Source organism: Colletotrichum phormii, assembly GCF_030913505.1.
Source record: "Colletotrichum phormii strain CBS 102054 chromosome Unknown BDP81scaffold_13, whole genome shotgun sequence".
Classification (NCBI taxonomy): Eukaryota; Fungi; Ascomycota; class Sordariomycetes; order Glomerellales; family Glomerellaceae; genus Colletotrichum; species Colletotrichum phormii.
The window spans coordinates 107588-125151 of NW_026851455.1; the positions used below are offsets into that span (position 1 = coordinate 107588).

Below are 17564 nucleotides of genomic sequence, written 5' to 3' on the forward strand. Positions count from 1 at the left end.
CTTTTATCACATCCCGACTTTCTATCGCGTCTTTGCGCCGCCAACTACCCACCTTCGCGCCATCATTCCTCGACAACCATCAACCCCCCCCCGAAAAAAAAACAAAAAAAAACAAAAAAAAAAAAGACTCCAATTCTGCTCGCGTGCGTGCGTCTCATAGACACAGAGAGCCTGCATCGTATCTCGCTACCGCAACACTTGAGCCACTTCCGATTTGCTCAACCTTGAGCGAACGCCGTCGACTCATCGCCATTAAACTTCGGCCCACGGCTAGGCCTCTCCAACTCCTGTGCACCCCTCAACTCTGTTGGTCTCAGCCCGCCTCTAACCACCATATGCCGACCTTCGATTGAGCCTCACCCTCCACCATCACGGTTCATCGCGTTGCTCACCCTCAATCACATGGAATTCCTGTCAGAAGCAATGCTTTTCCATCTGATTTATCAAAATCGTGTGCTTCGCTGAAAAAATGGCACACCCCCCCAGTTTCTAACCAACAAGAGTCCATCAGTCTCTCGTTCTTGGACAGTTTCCCAGACATCTCACTCACGATGTTAGGGAAGCTCTTCAACTTGGGCACGCCGAGTGCTCCAGGTGCTTCTGCCTCAACACAATCAAATAACCACTACAACAACAACAACAACATCACCCACAATGAGGCTCCAATGTCTCTCGAATCTAGACAGGAGGATATCCATACCCGGAACCTCTTGTACCCCGACACGGAAGCCTTGTACCAGCATCCAAACGAGGCACTCTTTTCCATGGGCTCCGGTCTCCCTATGGCATCCCTCGCAGGCGCCTTTGACTATGACGGGGACGTCGATCTCGACGCCCGTCATGTTCGCATGCTCATCATGCAAGATGCCGTCGCCTCTTTCCCAGCACAGCTGCTTTTCGACAGCCACCCAGCTCCTCCAAAACCGCCTGCCATGACCGCAGGAGATCGCCCGCCAACTGGTATGGGGACTGTGCAGGACTCATACAGAGGCCCGACCTCGCCGCGAAAGAGCAGTCTGAACCAGTCATCGCGGCCTCTGGTGATTCAGCCGGACAGTCCCCAACCCCGCCAAGGAGCGTTCGATCGTAGGGCCTCGATGCAAGGCCGAACTCAATCTCAAGCTGAGACGGACCTCCAGCGCGCACGAAGAGAGTACAACGATGAGATCCATGCCTTTGCGGGCTCCGTTTTTGGAAACTCGGAATTAATGGCCTACAAGGGCACTTCAACAAAGGTCCACATCGTCCCTACCGAAAATCGCCCTGAATATGGCGGCTCCTATCTTGGTGACGGCCGCGGCTCTGTAGGTCGATCGAGCATGCGGTCTAGCAGGCTGGCACAGTCTTATACATCGGACAACGTTTCGCCTCTGCAACCGCAACAATCCTTCACGTCGTCTGCGCCGAACACACGGGGTCTTCCTGAGAGGAGGAAGATTCTCATTACACGATTATTCCCCGTATTGCTCCCTAGCGATGATGAGGCGCAGAGCGACACGCCTTTGAGTCGGTTTTCAGATCACAACACCGGCTTCCCTTTTCCGCAGTCTGCTGAAGACGCAGCCGCCCCCAAAAAGAAGAAGTTGCAACCCAAACAAAAGCGTACTCCAATGTACGCAGTTGTGCTGGTGGTTCAGCTTCCACCCAGTTCTGCGCAGATGGTACCCCCCTCCACCATCAGGTCAACTTACCGTGGCGCCAGCTCCTACACAGAGCAAGACTCCTTCCCGTCTTCCATGAGCTCGGCCCGCCGTTCAGCCTGGACCATGTCTGGATCCAACTTCCCCATGGACTCCATGGATTCCAGTTGCTCAACCGATGTCGACGATAGGATGGACACTGTTACTCAACACTGGGATATCATCATGCGAACATTGACACACCTCCAGGGGGTAGTAGCCACCACGCTTGGTGTGCTACTAAAACAGGCGGACATATCATCTCCAGACCCGTATCCTCCTTCGGTGTCTTCGTATGCCAGCAGAGCTCCATCCATGGGAGGAAGAAGAAATGACGAACCTCACTTTGTCAAGCCTCCCAAGACTAATGCGAAAGTCATAGCTCTACAGCCCCACTGCTTACAAAACGACAATACGATTATGCAGGAGGCTGATGCTGCCAGGATTCGAGTTGTGACCGGTTTGATCGCTCAACGGGTTATCACAGCGCAGGGAAGATGGGGTATCTGGCGGGACGAAGCTAGGTGGATGGCCAGAAAGGCTGGCGAGAAAGAACATGGCTTCTTTTTCTTCAATCTTTTGACTGGCTTTCTTGCCACGCACACCGATTGGCTGAACGCAATGAGTCCGGCATGGTACCGTCGAAAGCACTATCAACAACAAAAGGCCAAAGGCGAGGATGATTTGTCACTCCCAGCACGAACCATCATCATTTCGTCAGACAAGATGATGGCAAGACGTCTCATCTTCCTTCTTTCTGCTTTCTTGCCATCACACCAGCACCTGTCTTCAGCCAGAGCTCACCGGCCGAGTACTTCGACCTCTTTCGGAGCTTTCTCCCAATCGCCACCTTCGCTCATTATCCCAATTCTCCGTGAAGAATCATTGCGGCGCAAGATCAACCGACGAACAGGGCCAAGGAGAGTATCGCATTCCCGTACTGTTAGCCAAAGTACACGAGCCTCCGGTGTTCCACCTCAGCTTGCGCACTTGAGTATGGAGAGCCATCATGAGAGGCGCGTCTCGGACGCTGCCTCGATCCGATCGAATTTGCCTATTCCTGGGAACGACCAGGTCAGTCGGAAAAGTAGTGCAGCAACGACGACCACCATCACCCCAGAGACCACTATTCCACACTTTGCAACTGCCCAAAGATTCGAGACCCGAAGAAGTCTGAGACCCGGCAGCAGTGGCAGTGTTGCCGCGGACGACCTCAAAAGGACACTGAAGCGAGGTGAAAGCTCAGGACACGTCAGCTCGGCGAGTACTGACTCTCGCATGTCGGGCTCACGTTGGGGTAGTGTTATTAGCACGCTGTGGAATGGAAAGAGGAGAGATTCGACAGGCTTGACCACTCCTAGCCAGCCCTACAGCAGCAACCCTACATCCCCTACCAAATCAGGACCGGGAGGACGTCGCGATAGGCTGGCAGAAATGGTTCGGGAAGTCGGCCCTGAAGGATATCGCCGAACAGACGATCGCTTTCACAAGACTGAGAGCAATGGCAACGGGCCTACAACACCGCGTGGATTCGATGATCAGGCCGTCGAAGATGCCCCTGAGAGGGTTCCCTTCCCCGAGCGAGTCCCTGACCCCAGTGGTGACTTCCGTTCGCCAGTCAAAACATCAATCAATGCGGAGGACGGGGTAATCGACGTTGACATTCCCTTCCCGGACTACATTACGTCTTTCGAAACCGCGGTCAGTTCACCGTCGAGTAGTGGCTATCTGTCAACGCCGGGCATTGGCAATGGTTTGGAAGGCTTTGAGCAGTTTTCCCGCATTACCATTGACGGCGATTCGCCGATGAATGTTGCCGGCTTCCTCCAGCGGTATCATCAGGACTTCATCCTCCAGGCGGTCCCCCCTCAGGACACCCTCATGGAGGACATCAAGAAGTCTATGCGCGCCGAGCCGACTCCGTTCATTACGCAGCCCTTCTACTCTGCTGAGCAGCCTGCCGATCGATGGGTTGACGTCAGCAGCGCTCTCATTGCAGATACGACGACGCATACGATCAAGCGAATTCGATACCGCCGGCTCATTCGACCGAAGCCATTCACGGACAGGTCAGCACCTCTCGGATCTGCAGGTTCCAGCGCCTATGGCACTGCTCCCATGACGCCGTCTATTCTCCCCTACGAAACGCAGCTGGACGATGAGTTTATCGAAGAGCCGATTGCTAGCCTCGACGAGGTTCTCATTGACGCTGTCGAGAGAGTCATTGCGCAGAGTAACGAAGTGAGCAAACAGAGCTCATCAAACTCGTCCCGGTCAACGAGCAAGCGGCGAGATCGCAGCAATAGCGAAGCATCGGTCTCCGTGGATTCTCGTCACACCACCCGCATGCCAGTCCCCTCTCAAGAAGTGCCCCGAGACCAATGTAAGACGGTGGTCTTGTCCGCCCTCGACGAGATCATTCGCGATGTCATTGAGGAACGAGACCACGACACGCCTGATGCTACCGTCCACGCCGTGGACCGCGACCGCGAAAGCACTCTCAAAGAGGCTGTTCGGGTTTGGCTCGAGGCTGTTGACCCCAGCGAGCAAGAGTGAACCAAACCGAACCAACCAAGCAGAAATCCTGCAACTACAAACAACAAGCTGCTATCTGCAGCGTTCATGATGTAATGACAACTAGCAGACACTATGGGTCTGCTAGTCCGTGTATCACCACCAACCACCACATTTTTTTTCCTTGGTTCACAGAAAGACGCATAAACTGAGTTGATACCCCAGGCGAATAAGCCACGATTGCTTCTCGAGAAAGGCTCCTGCACCGGCGCGGCAGGGTGCGACGATGTGCAGCTGGCATAAGCGGCATAGGAAGGAACGAACACATTCGGGTGTTCCGTTTGGCGTTTAACGAGGCATAGGTTTTAGACGGATTGGTCTTTTACCATTTTGTTTAGAGCGGGGGAATAGGTATGATGGGTAGTCATGCCAGGGGAATTTTTACTTTTGACCAAGGTCAAGGGACCTTTACTTAGCTAGGAGCGTACACGAATGAATAGGGGAATGGATCCCTTTCCTAGCAAGTCTTGACACACAATCGTGAACATGGAAGGCATTGTGAAATCGTGCAGTCTTCATGTGACGTGGCTAGGCAAGCATGGCTTCGAGCGACTGACTATACCAAACATCTGCCAGCTGGAAATCCCAATCACAACCGAAGTCCAACTCATTCACCATGACTACTGACTTCACTCTTCACGTAAGGTCTCGTTGGTTGTTGGTATTTATTGACTCTGTATCTCAAGGTAACTTGCAATCCCTCGCAAACTGACTAGGCGGGGGAAAGAAAGGGAGGTATCATCTTGTAAAAAAGGCAGCAGAAAAACTAAAATCGAGTAATAAAAAATAACTTGGGCATCCCAAAGTCCCCCCTTCATAGAGGACAGGACGCAGGGAGATATCTTTCCCCATGAGCCTCCCACGATTCTTTTTTCTCATTTCCCGCTCGTTGTCAAAGACAAGAAAACGCCCCTGATTTTTGTTCGTAGTACCGGCCGCCCCTCTCTCCATACCTCCTGAGGTGGACCAAACACCTCTCAAATGTAGTGGAACGAACGGCAAGACCAAAAGAATTTGCAACATGCCTCGACCTGTAAATGTCTTGCCGTTCTTCATGCAACCCCTCCTAAACCCGTTGATGCCGTTATATGTGTGCGAATCGAAGATGATGTACATGTAAAATGGGAGAGAAAATCATGCTCGTTGCCACCCATGATCTATAGCAGTGGTCGCATTCGCAGTGTTCGATGAAAAGCGTAGGTGGCTGCCTTCAGTGTCGTGGCAATACCGTGTATGGGCGCCCACTCAGGCAAAGTCCATGTCGTCAAAGTCGCCATCTGCATCCTCTTCGACAACTTCCACCGGGTTTTTGCGAGGTCGTCCGCGAGGTCTCGGTCGAGAGGTGGAGCGGGCGCGTTTCTTGCGGCCACCAGGAAGTGCACCGGCCTTACGCTTCCGGCCTCTTCCGTCACCGGTAGGACCATCCTCTTCACCCTCACTAGGAGTTTCGGCATCCTCGCCGTCCATATCATCCTCGTCGACAACCTTGAACTCTTTGTCGACGTTCATGAGTTCCACGAAAGCCTTGCACTTCTGCAAAGTTGATTCCTGTGTTGCGAGACCGTTCATGTGCGAGTTGACCTCCTCCCAGAACTTGTCTCCAGTGACACCCTGCACCTTTGTAGGTGCTTTGCTGAGGTCTTTTGCTGCCATCTTGGTCTTGGTCTCGCGTTTGCTTCCCAAGCCGTAGAGACGCCGAAGATAGGTTCTTGCCTCCCAGAGACAGAGAAGAATGATCGAACCGGAAGTGAGCTGGCGAAGCCTCTTGGGAGAAATATTCAGCTGGGGTTGTTGCGGCTCGCCATTGGCCTGCGGGTCCTCCGGCTTATCCAGGTCCATGCGCATATTGAAGATTTCGGATTCGATGACGTGCGCCATGCTAGATCCAGTTGACGAGAACATCTTTTCCATCGCATGTACCGTGACTAGCACTTCTCCCACGGTGACATAATCGAAAAATGCAAGATTCTCGATCATGAAGCGAGAGAATTCGACATGCGCAGGCAATTGCTTGGAGACATCGAGCTTCGAAGAGTCGAAATCAACTTGGCCAACGAGTTTCTCTAAGAACTTTTGTCGGTTCTTTGACTTGCTCACTTTCAGTACCTCCATCAGGAGATGAAGCTTGGACTGGAAAGGGTTCGTCGTTGCGCCACGAGTGTCCCCCACAATATCTCGCTGGTATTCGTAGGCAGCTTGGATAGCTCTGGCATACTCGCGTTCAATGACAGTCTCGTGTTTCTCATGGAGCGCCCGGTGTTCCATGAATGCCACCTCGGATATCTTGGTCAGGGATGACGTTTCGAGGGTGATTAGAGTCACGCCCGTTTCTTTGGGATGCACGAGACCTTGTCGATTGATGCTACCGAGCACCTCTACTGCGAGGAATGCGTGCTCATCTTGCGACGATAGAGCGATACGAGTGACCTCCTTGAGGAAGCGCTGTGTAGTTGCACTCGCCACGTCGTCGAAGCTCGTTCCACCCATTACTGTCAACTCGCGCTTCTTGTCATTATCGGAGCCGGCAGCGGCGGCGGCAGTGGCAGCCTCGGATCGTTTTTCTTCGGTGAGGAGGAACTCCTTGAAAGACCGGAGAATAGTACTCTCGAGCGCCGGAACCTTGGCCTCGAAAACTTGTTGGAACTTGGTGTAAACGTTTGGTGAAACGTAGTTTCGGGGATGTGCCTGGCAGATGAGGCCAATGGCGTCGAGGGCGTGCTTCCGAGCCTCCATGGGCTGTGATGCATCTGCCCACGGTGACAAGTTGTCGACCATGAGCTTTGCCACAGATTTGCCCGAGTACTTTGGGAAAATCTTGAGGAACACAGCAAGCTCGGAGTCCAAATCGCAATGCTTGCCGACCATTCCAACAATGATCGAATATCTGGCAAACTTCATGAGCTTGGTAGCGTCCATCTGTGTGTTGCGCATGCTGGCAACTCCTCGTAAACTAGAAGCGCCCAGATGGGCTAGCTTGTCGCGGTTGTCCAAGAGAGTAGCAATAATCCACAGACATGCGACGACGTCATCCAGGAGGTTCTTGTTAAGTCTACCAACGGAGTTTTGAAGCTGCTCTCTCACTTCCCGTAGGAAGTCAGCATACTTGGCAGATAGCTGCGGCAAAATCTGGCGATAGATGATCGTCACAGCCTTGAAAACGGCCAGGTCATCAGCACCACTGATGCTAGCGAGATGGGGTTTCAGCAGCCTGATCTCTTCGAAAGTGAAAAGCTTGGGGTCTGCCTTGGCGAAGATTTGCAGTACTTGCAATGCATCTCTTCCGGAAGGGATGTTAGGATCGTCGGAATCAAGACTATCGATAAGCTCGAACATCTTCTCAACTAACTTCATGCTGACGCCGAAGGGGCCGTTGTGGGATTTGTTCTGTCCACCTAAGATGGACTGAAGGACCTTGTCGAGGACTGCGCCAACATTGCCAGTCTTGACTGTCTGGATCATGAGAGCGACGTGGTCGGTGAGGGATGTTTTGAAAGCTGCTGTGTCGTCGACTTGGTAAAACGGGGCGAACCAGACCTCCTCAATCATCTGCCGAGCAAGTTCTCGAACGCCTTCGTCAGGGTCTTGCACGCGATGAAGCAAGCCATTGGCAATAGAGCTGCGAATCTCCCGGCTTTGGTTGCGAAGGTAAATATCTTTAGCCAGTTTCATTGCTCTCTTCCTCACACCGATGCCGGAGTCGATGAATCTCTCAATGATTCTTTCCGCCATCTTGTCTTCAAGTCTCGGACGTAGGCCAATGCACTTGCCCATCAAGCCAATCGCCGAGTCACGTACTTGGGGGGACGAGTCACTTGAGCAGTTGATGATCAAATGGACCACTACGGAGTCTCCGTCCAGGATGGCTGGATCTGTCTCCAAGAGCTGGTTGATACTCTTGAGACTCTTGCTGCGGACGGTGGCCTGGTCACTAGCCATTGCATTAAGCAGAACGTTGAGCATCGCTCTAAAGTGTTCGCAGAATGGTGACCGGAGGAGAATGATGGAGTATGCCAGCTTTGCGTGGCTGTTGTTGACGTCCTTGAAGGTGTATTCATTAGAAAGCCATCGACGATCCTCGATCATCATCCTGAGGCGGAAGGCGAGTCGTCCAAACTCGTGGTCCAGCGAGTCGCTGGTCTCCTGCAAGGCATCATAGCCGGAAAAGATCCTCTGGGCCCAGTCTGCAATCAGGAAGGAAATTGCGCCTTGTAAATGAGGGTCATCGCCACACCGTTGCTGGAGATGTTCAAGAGTTGTTCGGAATGGTCCTGACCACGAGACATCGTGTTCGATTCGGCTTTTTTGCTCCAGTGCAGATGTTGCCAACTCAGACAAGTACCGTGACAACTCATTGGAGTCGCTTCCATCCATGGAATAAGTGACCTTGCGAACATGTGAACGGAGTTTGGAGACTGCAGCGCTCATGACGCCGAGAAGTTCGAGAGCCATGTTTTTGGCAGGCGCGGCGGTCCTATCTCCCTCCCAGAGCTTCATCATGTAAAAGGTCATTTGGCGAAGAATGAGCTCAGCAGAGGGCCAGTCAGGAGAGTCAAGACACTCCGTAAAGTCTTCGACGAAAAGGTCGAGGAGATTGCGGTATGGAGTGTCGCCAGACTTTGTGGACTTGAGGGCGCGATTGACCATGAAGTTGACAACATAGTTTGCGTTATGCGTCGAGCCTTCGGTCAAAGGCAAGGCCACAACCTTGAGCTCCTCCAAGGCGAGCACATGTTGTGAGGCACCGGCATCTTCTGACTTGATAGTGGCAGCCACCGTCTGTTTGCCGGGTTGGGTCATCAGCTCATCCTCATCCGGATCTTCCTCTTGCATCATGGCGAGGCGACTACGCGTGCCCTTCTCGTCAACCTTGCCAGAGCTAGCCTGGACAAGACGCATGATCAGCGCCGATACGGGCTGGATGCTTCCGCCATTGGATAGGCGGAATTGGCGAGCACTTTGCTTTCCAACCGGAAGCTTTTCCAACGATGTGAGGATATCGTCAAAGATGCCACGGCGCTGGTCGGGCTTGGCGAGGAAAATCTGGCAAAGCATCTCCATTGCTACCAGGCGAATGCCATCAAATCGCTGTACACCAACAACAGAGTCCTTCTCTAAATAGGCGTTATCAACGAAAAGCAGGCTTGATGCGGCGAATTCTAGCATGCCAAGAGCAGTGTCCGAAAGTTCTATGCTTGTGACGAGTTTGGCGAGCAACGCGAACAGCTTCTGGCAGTTCGTGAGAATCGGGCCAATCGCCTTTTTGTGAGGTTGTAACAGCTTGAAGAGAGCAGATGTTGGGCCACTGCCCCTCATCTCGACCACGGGGATGACGATACCCTCAACAACCCCCTTGAAGACATCCGTCGACTTTTGAATAATCTCCTCAGAATAGATCTGCTTCTCTTCTCTGCCACCGCACATTATGCGTAGACAGGTGCGCGCAGTCTTCAGCCCCATCTCAATCTCTGGAAGCTGATTCAGCCAGCCGGAGACTTCGGACTCGCCCCAAGACTCCTCAATTCGATAATCCAGATTGAGAGTATGCGCCAGGCCCGGTTCGCTCAGCTTCTGAACGTACTGAAGTTCCTCGATGGGCGCATCGCCGTAACTGCCCAACTCGATGGACTTCTGGATGGCAGTCTGCAGCTTCTGCTGTGTGGCCCCCGTCAAAACAGCTTCATTCTCGGGGTTCAGCGTAGCAACTTGTTCGTAACCGGGTTCGTTCCCGAGCACATTTCTAGTGGCATCGAGTACGCTCTTGATTAGTCTCTCAAGGTCCTGCAGTGCTGCTTCCGCCCGCTGTTTCTGGTTGAGATTGGTGCTGATATCATCCTGTCGGCTTTGATAAGCACCATCTTGTCTTCGCATGGACAAACCCGTTGGCTCATCGGGAGAGTCTGGGGTCGCCATCTCAAGATACTCATCCTTGTTAAATCCAGGAGCGCGAGGCAATTCTATTGCAAACTTCGTCTTCTGAGCTTCAACCGCAGCCGCTGGTCCCAGTGTATTGGAGGGCGTCAAGGGCTGCGTGGGAGTCGGTGGAATGGGAACAGGCTGTGCGGGGGCCGGTATCGCCGAGAGCTGAGGTTGAGTAGGCGTCTCCTGCTTCAGAGCAATCTGGGTCGGTGTGACAACTCTTGTGACGTCGGACGGGTTGACGGTAGCTGGCTGTGGAGCGGGGTGATCGGGGACCTCTACGTATGCGCTAGGATCGAACTTCTTGGACGGAATCGCGACTTCGAAGCGGAAGTTGTTTCCGTGATGGGTTTCTGCACTTGCTGATGGACGCTTCGGCGGTGGCGGAGCAGATTTGGGTGTCGATGGAGGTTGTTGCTGCGGCTGTTGAGCAAGCTGACCGTTGGCGGAGGTTGAGGCAGTACTCGATGCTCCCGGAGGCTTGACGAATGTGGGAGCCCTATCGAACACCATCTTCGCCACCGGGGAGAGACCAGCACTCAGACTCTGGAAAGATCCTGCTGGACTATTCGCCATATTCGGGTTCGCTTTGGGGACGGTCTTGAACTTGCTGCAAAACACGGGTGTTAGACAATAGTGGACTCAGGTATAGCAGTGCTCAACTCACAAGTAGGTCCGTTGATTGGGCTTCAGATCATGAAGTACGTGATCAACCGCATATTTCAGGTGCTTCATTCCATGGTTGTGATTTTGTCCCGTTGCTTCCTTGTTTAGGCTGTCGAATTCCTGACTGCTGAACATTTGCGAGATGCTCGAAGCAAGAGAGCCAGAGCCAAGTGTCGGATCGGGAATGAGATCTGAGCCATGTCAATTAGCCGGGCGACCTCAGATACAGACAAAGATAGCCACCAACCTGAGGTAAAGGGAATGACGGAGGTTTGAGGAGAGTAAGGCAGGGCCTCAGACAGCGTAAACGGTCTGGCCATCGGACGTTGTTCTGCAGCTTGCGGCTGCATATAGCCACCATTGGGCGGGCCGTTCTGGACGGACCCCTGGCTGTTGACCATTTTTTCTGTCTCCTCGGACCTATTCCGGACCTCAAGACATGTTATTTCGTGAGGAGGACGGAGATTCGAAGCCACTGGCGAAACTGATCGGCAAGGTTGTTCGGACGTGGGAACGCGCAGCGGAGGAAGAATCGCTTGTCGGGTCGAGGAGGTTGCGAACGAATGAGACTAAAAGGTCAGGCAGAAGAGAAAGGCGTCTGTCGCATAGTCCCTGGCCGAAATGTCGCACTTGGGAAAGGACGATCTCTTGCGATCGGGCGTCGTCGTTGTCGTCGTGGATGTGATGAGAAGGTCGGAAGGTTGCGACAGCCTCGCGTGGAAGGACCCTTGTCCAGTCGCGTGGTCCGTGCAGAAGCTTTAGGCGGTAGGAGCGGCCAACCAGTGGCCAGTTGTTCCGTTCTTTCCTGTTTCCCCTGGCACTTCCAAGGTTCTTTGTCTCGCGCACCTGGCAGTCTGCAGTAGGCCGCCTGTAGCTGGATTACATAATACTCCTCCCGCGGGTGGAGACGACGGACAACAGAAGACAATCGATAAGATCAAAGATAACGATAAGGAGGTACCGATTGTCCGAAATTCTTCGCAGAAATATTTTGTCGGCTTCTGTCTGCCGCGATACTCCGTCGATCACCACACCCACCGAACTCCCATAGGCCCTCGATTCAAAACACATACCGATCCCACCGCAGCCATGTCCGCCATTGGAACCCTCGTCTTCTGCACCGATTGCGGTAACCTTCTGCCCGCGTCAATGGGCACGCAGAAGAACACCCTCACCTGCAATTGCTGCGGTGCCGATAACAAGGGTAGGCCGATCACCGCTGGCGCACACTCAGTATGCTGCGCAAGACTTTAAACTGACAAAATCGATTCAGACACTGGCACCAAGACGATTAAGACTCAGACCAAGCCTTCCGATTTCCCTTCGCACCTCAGACAGAAACTCCAGTCCAACGTCCAGGCCGTCGACAGGGCCAACGTCAACACCGAGGCCACGATCAGGGAGACATGCCCCAAGTGCGGCGCGGAGGAGGTCCGCTTCACTGCCGTGCAGCTCCGCAGTGCCGACGAAGGCAGCACCATTTTCTTCACCTGTGAATGCGGTTTCAAGTACGCCAATGCCTCTTTTCATTCCGACCGAGCTAGCTTTTCCCTCTTTATACTAACCGATTTATTTCCAGGTGGTCTCATAACAACTGAAATGCACTAAACTTTTTGCCCGTCGCTTTTAAGTACCTAATACCACCCGATATTTACCTGCCCGACCCAACGTTTCCAAAACCAAAAAAAGACCTCCACATGTTCAAGCAGCCGCCTTGGCCGCCTCGGGAATCAACGCATACTCCGTTTGGCCGCTTGACTCGAACTCGGCCATGTCAAGCGCCACGATGACGCTCTCGCGCACAACCTTCTCCTTGTCGTGCAGGAACTTGAGGAGCGTCGCCTCGACGCCCTCCTCGTCACCCAGGCTTCCCAGCGCCTCGGCGGCCTCGTGCCGCACCATACTCGCCTCCTCGGTGTTGCTGAGCGCCTCGGTCAGCGCGGGGATGGAGGCCGGGTGCGACAGCTGGCCAAAGACGAAGGCGATCTCGTGGCGGAACAGGGCGGAGGAGTCGGCGAGGCCCTTGGCGAGGGCCAGCACCGCGGGGACGGCGGTCGGCAGGTCGGGCGGCGACGCGAGGTCGCGCAGAGCGAACATGGCGCGGTAGCGCACGAAAAGGGGCAGCTTCGAGTCCATGAGGGTCTTTTCGAGCTCTGGTACGGTACGCTGCGACTCTTCCATGGGAGGAGCGGGGTCTACTGACGTGAAGTCGCTGTAAAGCACGAGGGCATAGGCGTTAGCATAGTGGATTACGATACCCCCCTTCTTTCCCCCATGACAATGCACCGGGTTCCAGTGCCACGTGAAAGCTCTCTTACCTCTTGCGCAACTTCTCCAGCTTTCTCTGCTCAGAGTTCTCCCACTCGAGACGGTCGATGGCAATCTCGCACGTCTCAACAATGCAAATATCCTCGCCCTTGCGATCCCTGTACTCCCTCAGGATGTCCAACTGGCCGGCATCGCCCAGCGCACCCAGGGCCTCGGCGGCCTCGTGGCGACACATGGGGTCCTCCTGAAGATCGGTCAGGACATTGCGCAGGTAAGGAACGGCGACCAGGTTGGCCGTCTGGCCGAGGCAGTAGGCGAGCTCATGCTTCAGCAGGGCCGAGGGGGAGGCGAAGCCGGCGGCGATGGCCTCGATGGCGGCCTCGCTATCGGCGCCCTTGCTGTTGCAGGCGACGTGCTTGAGGGAGAAGAGGGCGCGGAAGCGGATGGGAAGGGGGGTCGTCTCGGAGGTGAGCGTCTTGCGCAGCTCGGCGATGGTCTGGGACTGGTCGGCGGCGGCAATGGCCTCAAGCGTCTCGCGCGTCTCGGGGAGGTCGGCGGAGGGGGACATTGTTGCGTTTTTGAGGGGGTTGCGAAAACTAGGGTATCTTATTGTTCTGAAAGACTGAAAGAGAGTGACAACAATGCCGTCAATGAAAGTTTGTAGTGACTCAAAATGAGGCTTGAACGGGAGAAAAAAGAAGAGGGCGTGGGCCGATTGTATTCTAGGAGAGCGGAATGGACTAAGACTTACCTCCGAGGGGTGGTCTCTTGCCGTCGGATCTGATAAAGTCGGGCTGGCTGTAGAAATTTTGCGAGGGGCATAGCGGGGTGATTGGGACCCGATAAGATCTGCCCCTCACTGAAAAGAGAACCCTGCAGCCCCGTCCCGGCGTCCACAGCTGCATTTCCTGCAGAAAACGAGCCAGCTGAGAACCTGAGAGCGCATTTCGCCCACTACGTACGTAATGCTACGGGTCTCTCAACCCACCGCTGCTTCAATGATAGCGCGTCGGTTCGGGTCATGCCTCCAACAATCAATAGGTGTTATCGGTCTATTAGTCTAGTTGGTTAGGACGTCGGATTCTGATTTTCAGAACCTTCCGTAGGCCCAGGTTCGAATCCTGGATGGACCTCATCTTTTGTCCCGGCATGCAATACATCAAGATGCTGTTGTATCGTTGATGGCGGGGCAGCTTATAATGGTTTTTGTGCTTTTTTTGCTTCCTTCCAGTGCCATCTGTCAGTCTTGTAAAGTTTAGCTTCTGGTTCGTTACATCAGCAAACCTTCAGTGTTGGAGAGTGACTCTATTAAGTGGGGTTTGTAACCGCGGCGAACTTTGGAGGCGGTATTACCACCACTCATAGCAACTCATTTTGTCAACCGCTCTCTCCTTCATCTGAGATACAACTCAGCCTATCAACCAGCAATAAGCTCCGGCTTCTTTGAGAATAAACCTCCAAAACCCTGATCAAGTCACCTGTTAGTATCCATCATATTCCCTAAATCCTGTGACCAGCACCGATCCTGACCGTCGCCACAGGACCGCTCTTTGAGAACCGGCTTATCAATCAACTTCACCTCGCTTGGCCTCACCTCATCGCCGGTCCCGGACCAAGACTCCAACCTCAAGACATCTTCGTCCATCTCATCCACACACGCCTCTTCCATTCTCACAATAACTGATAGTCTCTGACGGCCCATCCCTTACAATCCCCTCCGCCTCATAAACCCAGCAAATTCCCGCATCACATCTCACATAAACCAGCGCGTAACTCCAAAGATGGCCCCTCCCTGGAGGCGGACCCCGACTCAGCGGTCCAAGACGTCCTCGCCAACCCCCTCAAACAAAAACCCTCCCTCGTCGCCCCAGAACCAGAACACTGCCCCGGCCCAGAATCCGCCGCCGCCGGCACAGCAGACTCCTGCGCCGGCTGCCCCAACAAGGAAATCTGCGCTGCCACCGCCGTCAAAGGCCCGGACCCAGACATACCCATCATCGCCTCCCGCCTCGCCGGCATCGCCCACAAGATCCTCGTCCTCTCAGGCAAAGGCGGCGTCGGCAAGTCCACCTTCACAACCCTCCTCGCCCACGCCTTCGCCACGAACCCGGACAGCGCCGTCGGCGTCATGGACACGGACATCTGTGGGCCCTCGATCCCGAAAATGCTCGGCGTCGAAGCCGAGACGATCCACGTCTCCGGCGCGGGTTGGTCCCCCGTCTGGGTCCTCGATAACCTGGGCGTCATGTCCATCCAGTTCATGCTCCCCGACCGCGACGCGGCCATCATCTGGCGCGGCGCCAAGAAGAACGGCCTCATCAAGCAGTTCCTCAAGGACGTGGAATGGGGACCCCTCGATTTCCTCCTCGTCGACACACCACCCGGAACCTCGGACGAGCACCTCAGCGTAAACACGTTCCTCCGCGACAGCGGCATCGACGGCGCCGTCGTCGTCACCACGCCGCAGGAGGTCTCGCTCCTCGACGTCCGCAAGGAGATTGACTTTTGCCGCAAGGCGGGCATCCGCGTCCTCGGTCTCGCGGAGAACATGGCGGGCTTCGTGTGTCCCAAGTGTACGAACCAGAGCGAGATCTTCCGCGCGACGACGGGCGGCGGAAGGGCGCTGGCTGAAGAGATGGGGGTGCCGTTTTTGGGGAGCGTGCCGCTGGATCCGCGGATCGGGATGGCGTGCGACTATGGCGAGAGTTTCTTTGATAGTTTCCCTGATAGCCCTGCGTGTTTGGCGTTCAAGGAGGTGGTGAGGAATGTGAGCAAGGAGATGGGGTTGAATGACAAGGACGTGTTGCCGGAGGACTGAATGGGAGACGAGGGCAAGGTACCGACTGCCTGGTCATGATTTAAACGCATGTTCAACGACGGAGATAAAACAAGAAAGATATCCATCAAAATTTCACGAATAAGCTGTATCGGCAAAGCACTTGTATTATGTACGCGAAATGCTGCATACTGCCGCCATGTTCTTCATCATGAACGGGGCCAAGCCTGTGGTCCCCCCCTTCAACTGTCTATGTAGAAGTGTACTCCCCGCCTTGCAAATGTTCATGCCTCATGTCATCTCCTTTTTTTTTTTCCAAGTTCATGCCTCCTCTTCTTTACTCAGCGCCCAACTGCTGCGGTATCTCCTCCAGGTCTTCAGCCTCCTGGATATCAATCACGCGACCGACCTCGCTCGTATTTCGCATCAGCTCCTTGGCGCCGGCGTAGAGCATTTTTATCTCGTTATTGCAGGTAATGGGGAGGTAGTAGATCAGGACGTACGGGACCGACAGGCGGCCGGAGGGCTGCGGGGACACCGATTCGTTAGCCATGAGGGTTTCTCTTCTCCCCGTCATAGATATCGCAACAAAGCTTCGAGTGGGTAGAGACCATACCAGTGTAAGCGGGTAGCTCAGCAGGATGAAGCGCGGGCTGTGGTCCGGGAGTTCGTCGCGAATCTCCTCGAGAGACTTGTACACGGCCTTGTCCTCGTCTTGCTTGATCTCGTGCGTGTTCTTATCGATGTAGTCTATGTGGTAGAACAAAGTTAGCATCTAGGATACACTTGGTCCGGCGCGCATATATCCGCCGGGCATGTGTTGGACCCAAAGGAGACATACATACATATGACAGCTTGAGCATCGTTGGACCGCGATGTTCCGAGACGGAACTTGCGCAGGTGGTCCTTTGTCTCCTGAGAGAAGGTGTAGAGCCGCGATTCGGAGGCCTAAAGGTGCAATAGGGTTGATCAATCTGGATTCTCTAGTGATAGTTGTAAATGCGACGGGAAAGCTTGATTACGCACCATGGCTGTGGGAGCGAGCCCTGTTCGAGATAATGCAATGGTAGAGGCAAGAACGTAACGAAACCAGAAAAGCTCGGAGAAACCACGCTATCGTCTACAGAAATGAAGCAATCTTTCCAAGGGTCCTTGGTGGTTCTTGGTAAGGCGAGGTAGCTAGCTTGTCGCAAATACCTTTCTCTACTGCGTAGAAACGTCAGGTCGAAAAGTCAAGCCACCCCTCCCCCGCCTCCGACGGAGTTGAGACCAGCGCAACGAAAGCCCCGCGCCATTTGGGCGGGCCCCACCCAATGACCTCACCCACCCACCCGCCGGACGCGAGCTTTCAAATCGCCCTCCGATTATCTGCCGGTGTAAGCCATACCTTAGGTACCTTACAGTTCTAATAACCTGACTTTGACTAGATCTGATCTGTCTGATCTTTGAACGTATCAATAACCTTCACTCTTCCTCTACCTAGAATGCCGTTATCATTGTCCTCTGGAAGTAAGCAAGTTTTCAGCTTCTCATCTCCTTCTTAATTTCAGGTGGAAAATATGTCAAGAAATGGTAAACATAAAAGTACAAGGACTACACAGGGGCTATTCTTCAAGCACTTCTCTTGAAAGATCAATATCAAATCAACGGGAGTTGATGATTGACAATGGACGCATCAGCAGCGT

General features: G+C 54.0%; 6 protein-coding genes and 1 non-coding gene across 7 annotated transcripts; 4 read left to right on the plus strand and 3 right to left on the minus strand.

The window, feature by feature from the left end:
• Nucleotides 1-1974: 1974 nt before the first annotated feature.
• BDP81DRAFT_430649 (uncharacterized protein) lies at nucleotides 1975-4717 on the plus strand. The gene has a single exon (XM_060590628.1). The coding sequence runs from the start codon at nucleotides 1995-1997 to the stop codon at nucleotides 4233-4235; it is 2241 nt and encodes a 746-aa protein (XP_060443612.1). The 5' UTR covers nucleotides 1975-1994; the 3' UTR covers nucleotides 4236-4717.
• A 781-nt stretch (nucleotides 4718-5498) lies between these two features.
• Nucleotides 5499-11236, minus strand: BDP81DRAFT_323072 (AT hook domain-containing protein; the record flags this gene model as incomplete). Its single annotated transcript, XM_060584758.1, has 3 exons — nucleotides 5499-10779; nucleotides 10837-11026; nucleotides 11083-11236. The coding sequence occupies 3 exons, from the start codon at nucleotides 11234-11236 to the stop codon at nucleotides 5499-5501; spliced, it is 5625 nt and encodes a 1874-aa protein (XP_060443613.1).
• Nucleotides 11237-11924: 688 nt separating this feature from the next.
• BDP81DRAFT_322645 (transcription factor S-II) lies at nucleotides 11925-12443 on the plus strand (the record flags this gene model as incomplete). The annotated part of the gene is made up of 2 exons (XM_060584716.1): nucleotides 11925-12039; nucleotides 12109-12443. The coding sequence occupies 2 exons, from the start codon at nucleotides 11925-11927 to the stop codon at nucleotides 12441-12443; spliced, it is 450 nt and encodes a 149-aa protein (XP_060443614.1).
• On the minus strand, nucleotides 12345-13837 carry BDP81DRAFT_430654 (deoxyhypusine hydroxylase). The gene is made up of 2 exons (XM_060590629.1): nucleotides 13154-13837; nucleotides 12345-13047 (listed from the first exon to the last, which is right to left on the minus strand). Exons 1-2 carry the CDS (start codon nucleotides 13669-13671, stop codon nucleotides 12537-12539), a joined length of 1029 nt encoding a protein of 342 aa, XP_060443615.1. The 5' UTR covers nucleotides 13672-13837; the 3' UTR covers nucleotides 12345-12536.
• BDP81DRAFT_482116 (P-loop containing nucleoside triphosphate hydrolase protein) lies at nucleotides 13622-15921 on the plus strand (the record flags this gene model as incomplete). Its single annotated transcript, XM_060594989.1, has 2 exons — nucleotides 13622-13633; nucleotides 14902-15921. 2 exons carry the CDS (start codon nucleotides 13622-13624, stop codon nucleotides 15919-15921), a joined length of 1032 nt encoding a protein of 343 aa, XP_060443616.1.
• On the plus strand, nucleotides 14153-14236 carry BDP81DRAFT_t204. The gene has a single exon. It is a non-coding gene; the product is annotated as a tRNA-Gln (tRNA).
• BDP81DRAFT_44030 (GMF family protein) lies at nucleotides 15857-17121 on the minus strand. The gene is made up of 4 exons (XM_060591492.1): nucleotides 16906-17121; nucleotides 16725-16827; nucleotides 16496-16629; nucleotides 15857-16405 (listed from the first exon to the last, which is right to left on the minus strand). Exons 1-4 carry the CDS (start codon nucleotides 16906-16908, stop codon nucleotides 16217-16219), a joined length of 429 nt encoding a protein of 142 aa, XP_060443617.1. The 5' UTR covers nucleotides 16909-17121; the 3' UTR covers nucleotides 15857-16216.
• Nucleotides 17122-17564: the final 443 nt, after the last annotated feature.

Excerpts from the sequence above, each read along its gene's own strand:
- BDP81DRAFT_430649 (XM_060590628.1), top strand. The coding sequence starts at position 1,995 with ATGGGAGGAAGAAGAAATGACGAACCTCACTTTGTCAAGCCTCCCAAG.
- BDP81DRAFT_430654 (XM_060590629.1), bottom strand. The coding sequence starts at position 13,671 with ATGTCCCCCTCCGCCGACCTCCCCGAGACGCGCGAGACGCTTGAGGCC. Across the intron at positions 13,048-13,153 it reads CTGGAGAAGTTGCGCAAGAG|CGACTTCACGTCAGTAGACC; the intron begins GTAAGAGAGCTT and ends CGTGCTTTACAG.
- BDP81DRAFT_44030 (XM_060591492.1), bottom strand. Across the intron at positions 16,630-16,724 it reads CGATGCTCAAGCTGTCATAT|ACTACATCGATAAGAACACG; the intron begins GTATGTATGTCT and ends TCTACCACATAG. Across the intron at positions 16,406-16,495 it reads TGAGCTACCCGCTTACACTG|CCCTCCGGCCGCCTGTCGGT; the intron begins GTATGGTCTCTA and ends GTGTCCCCGCAG.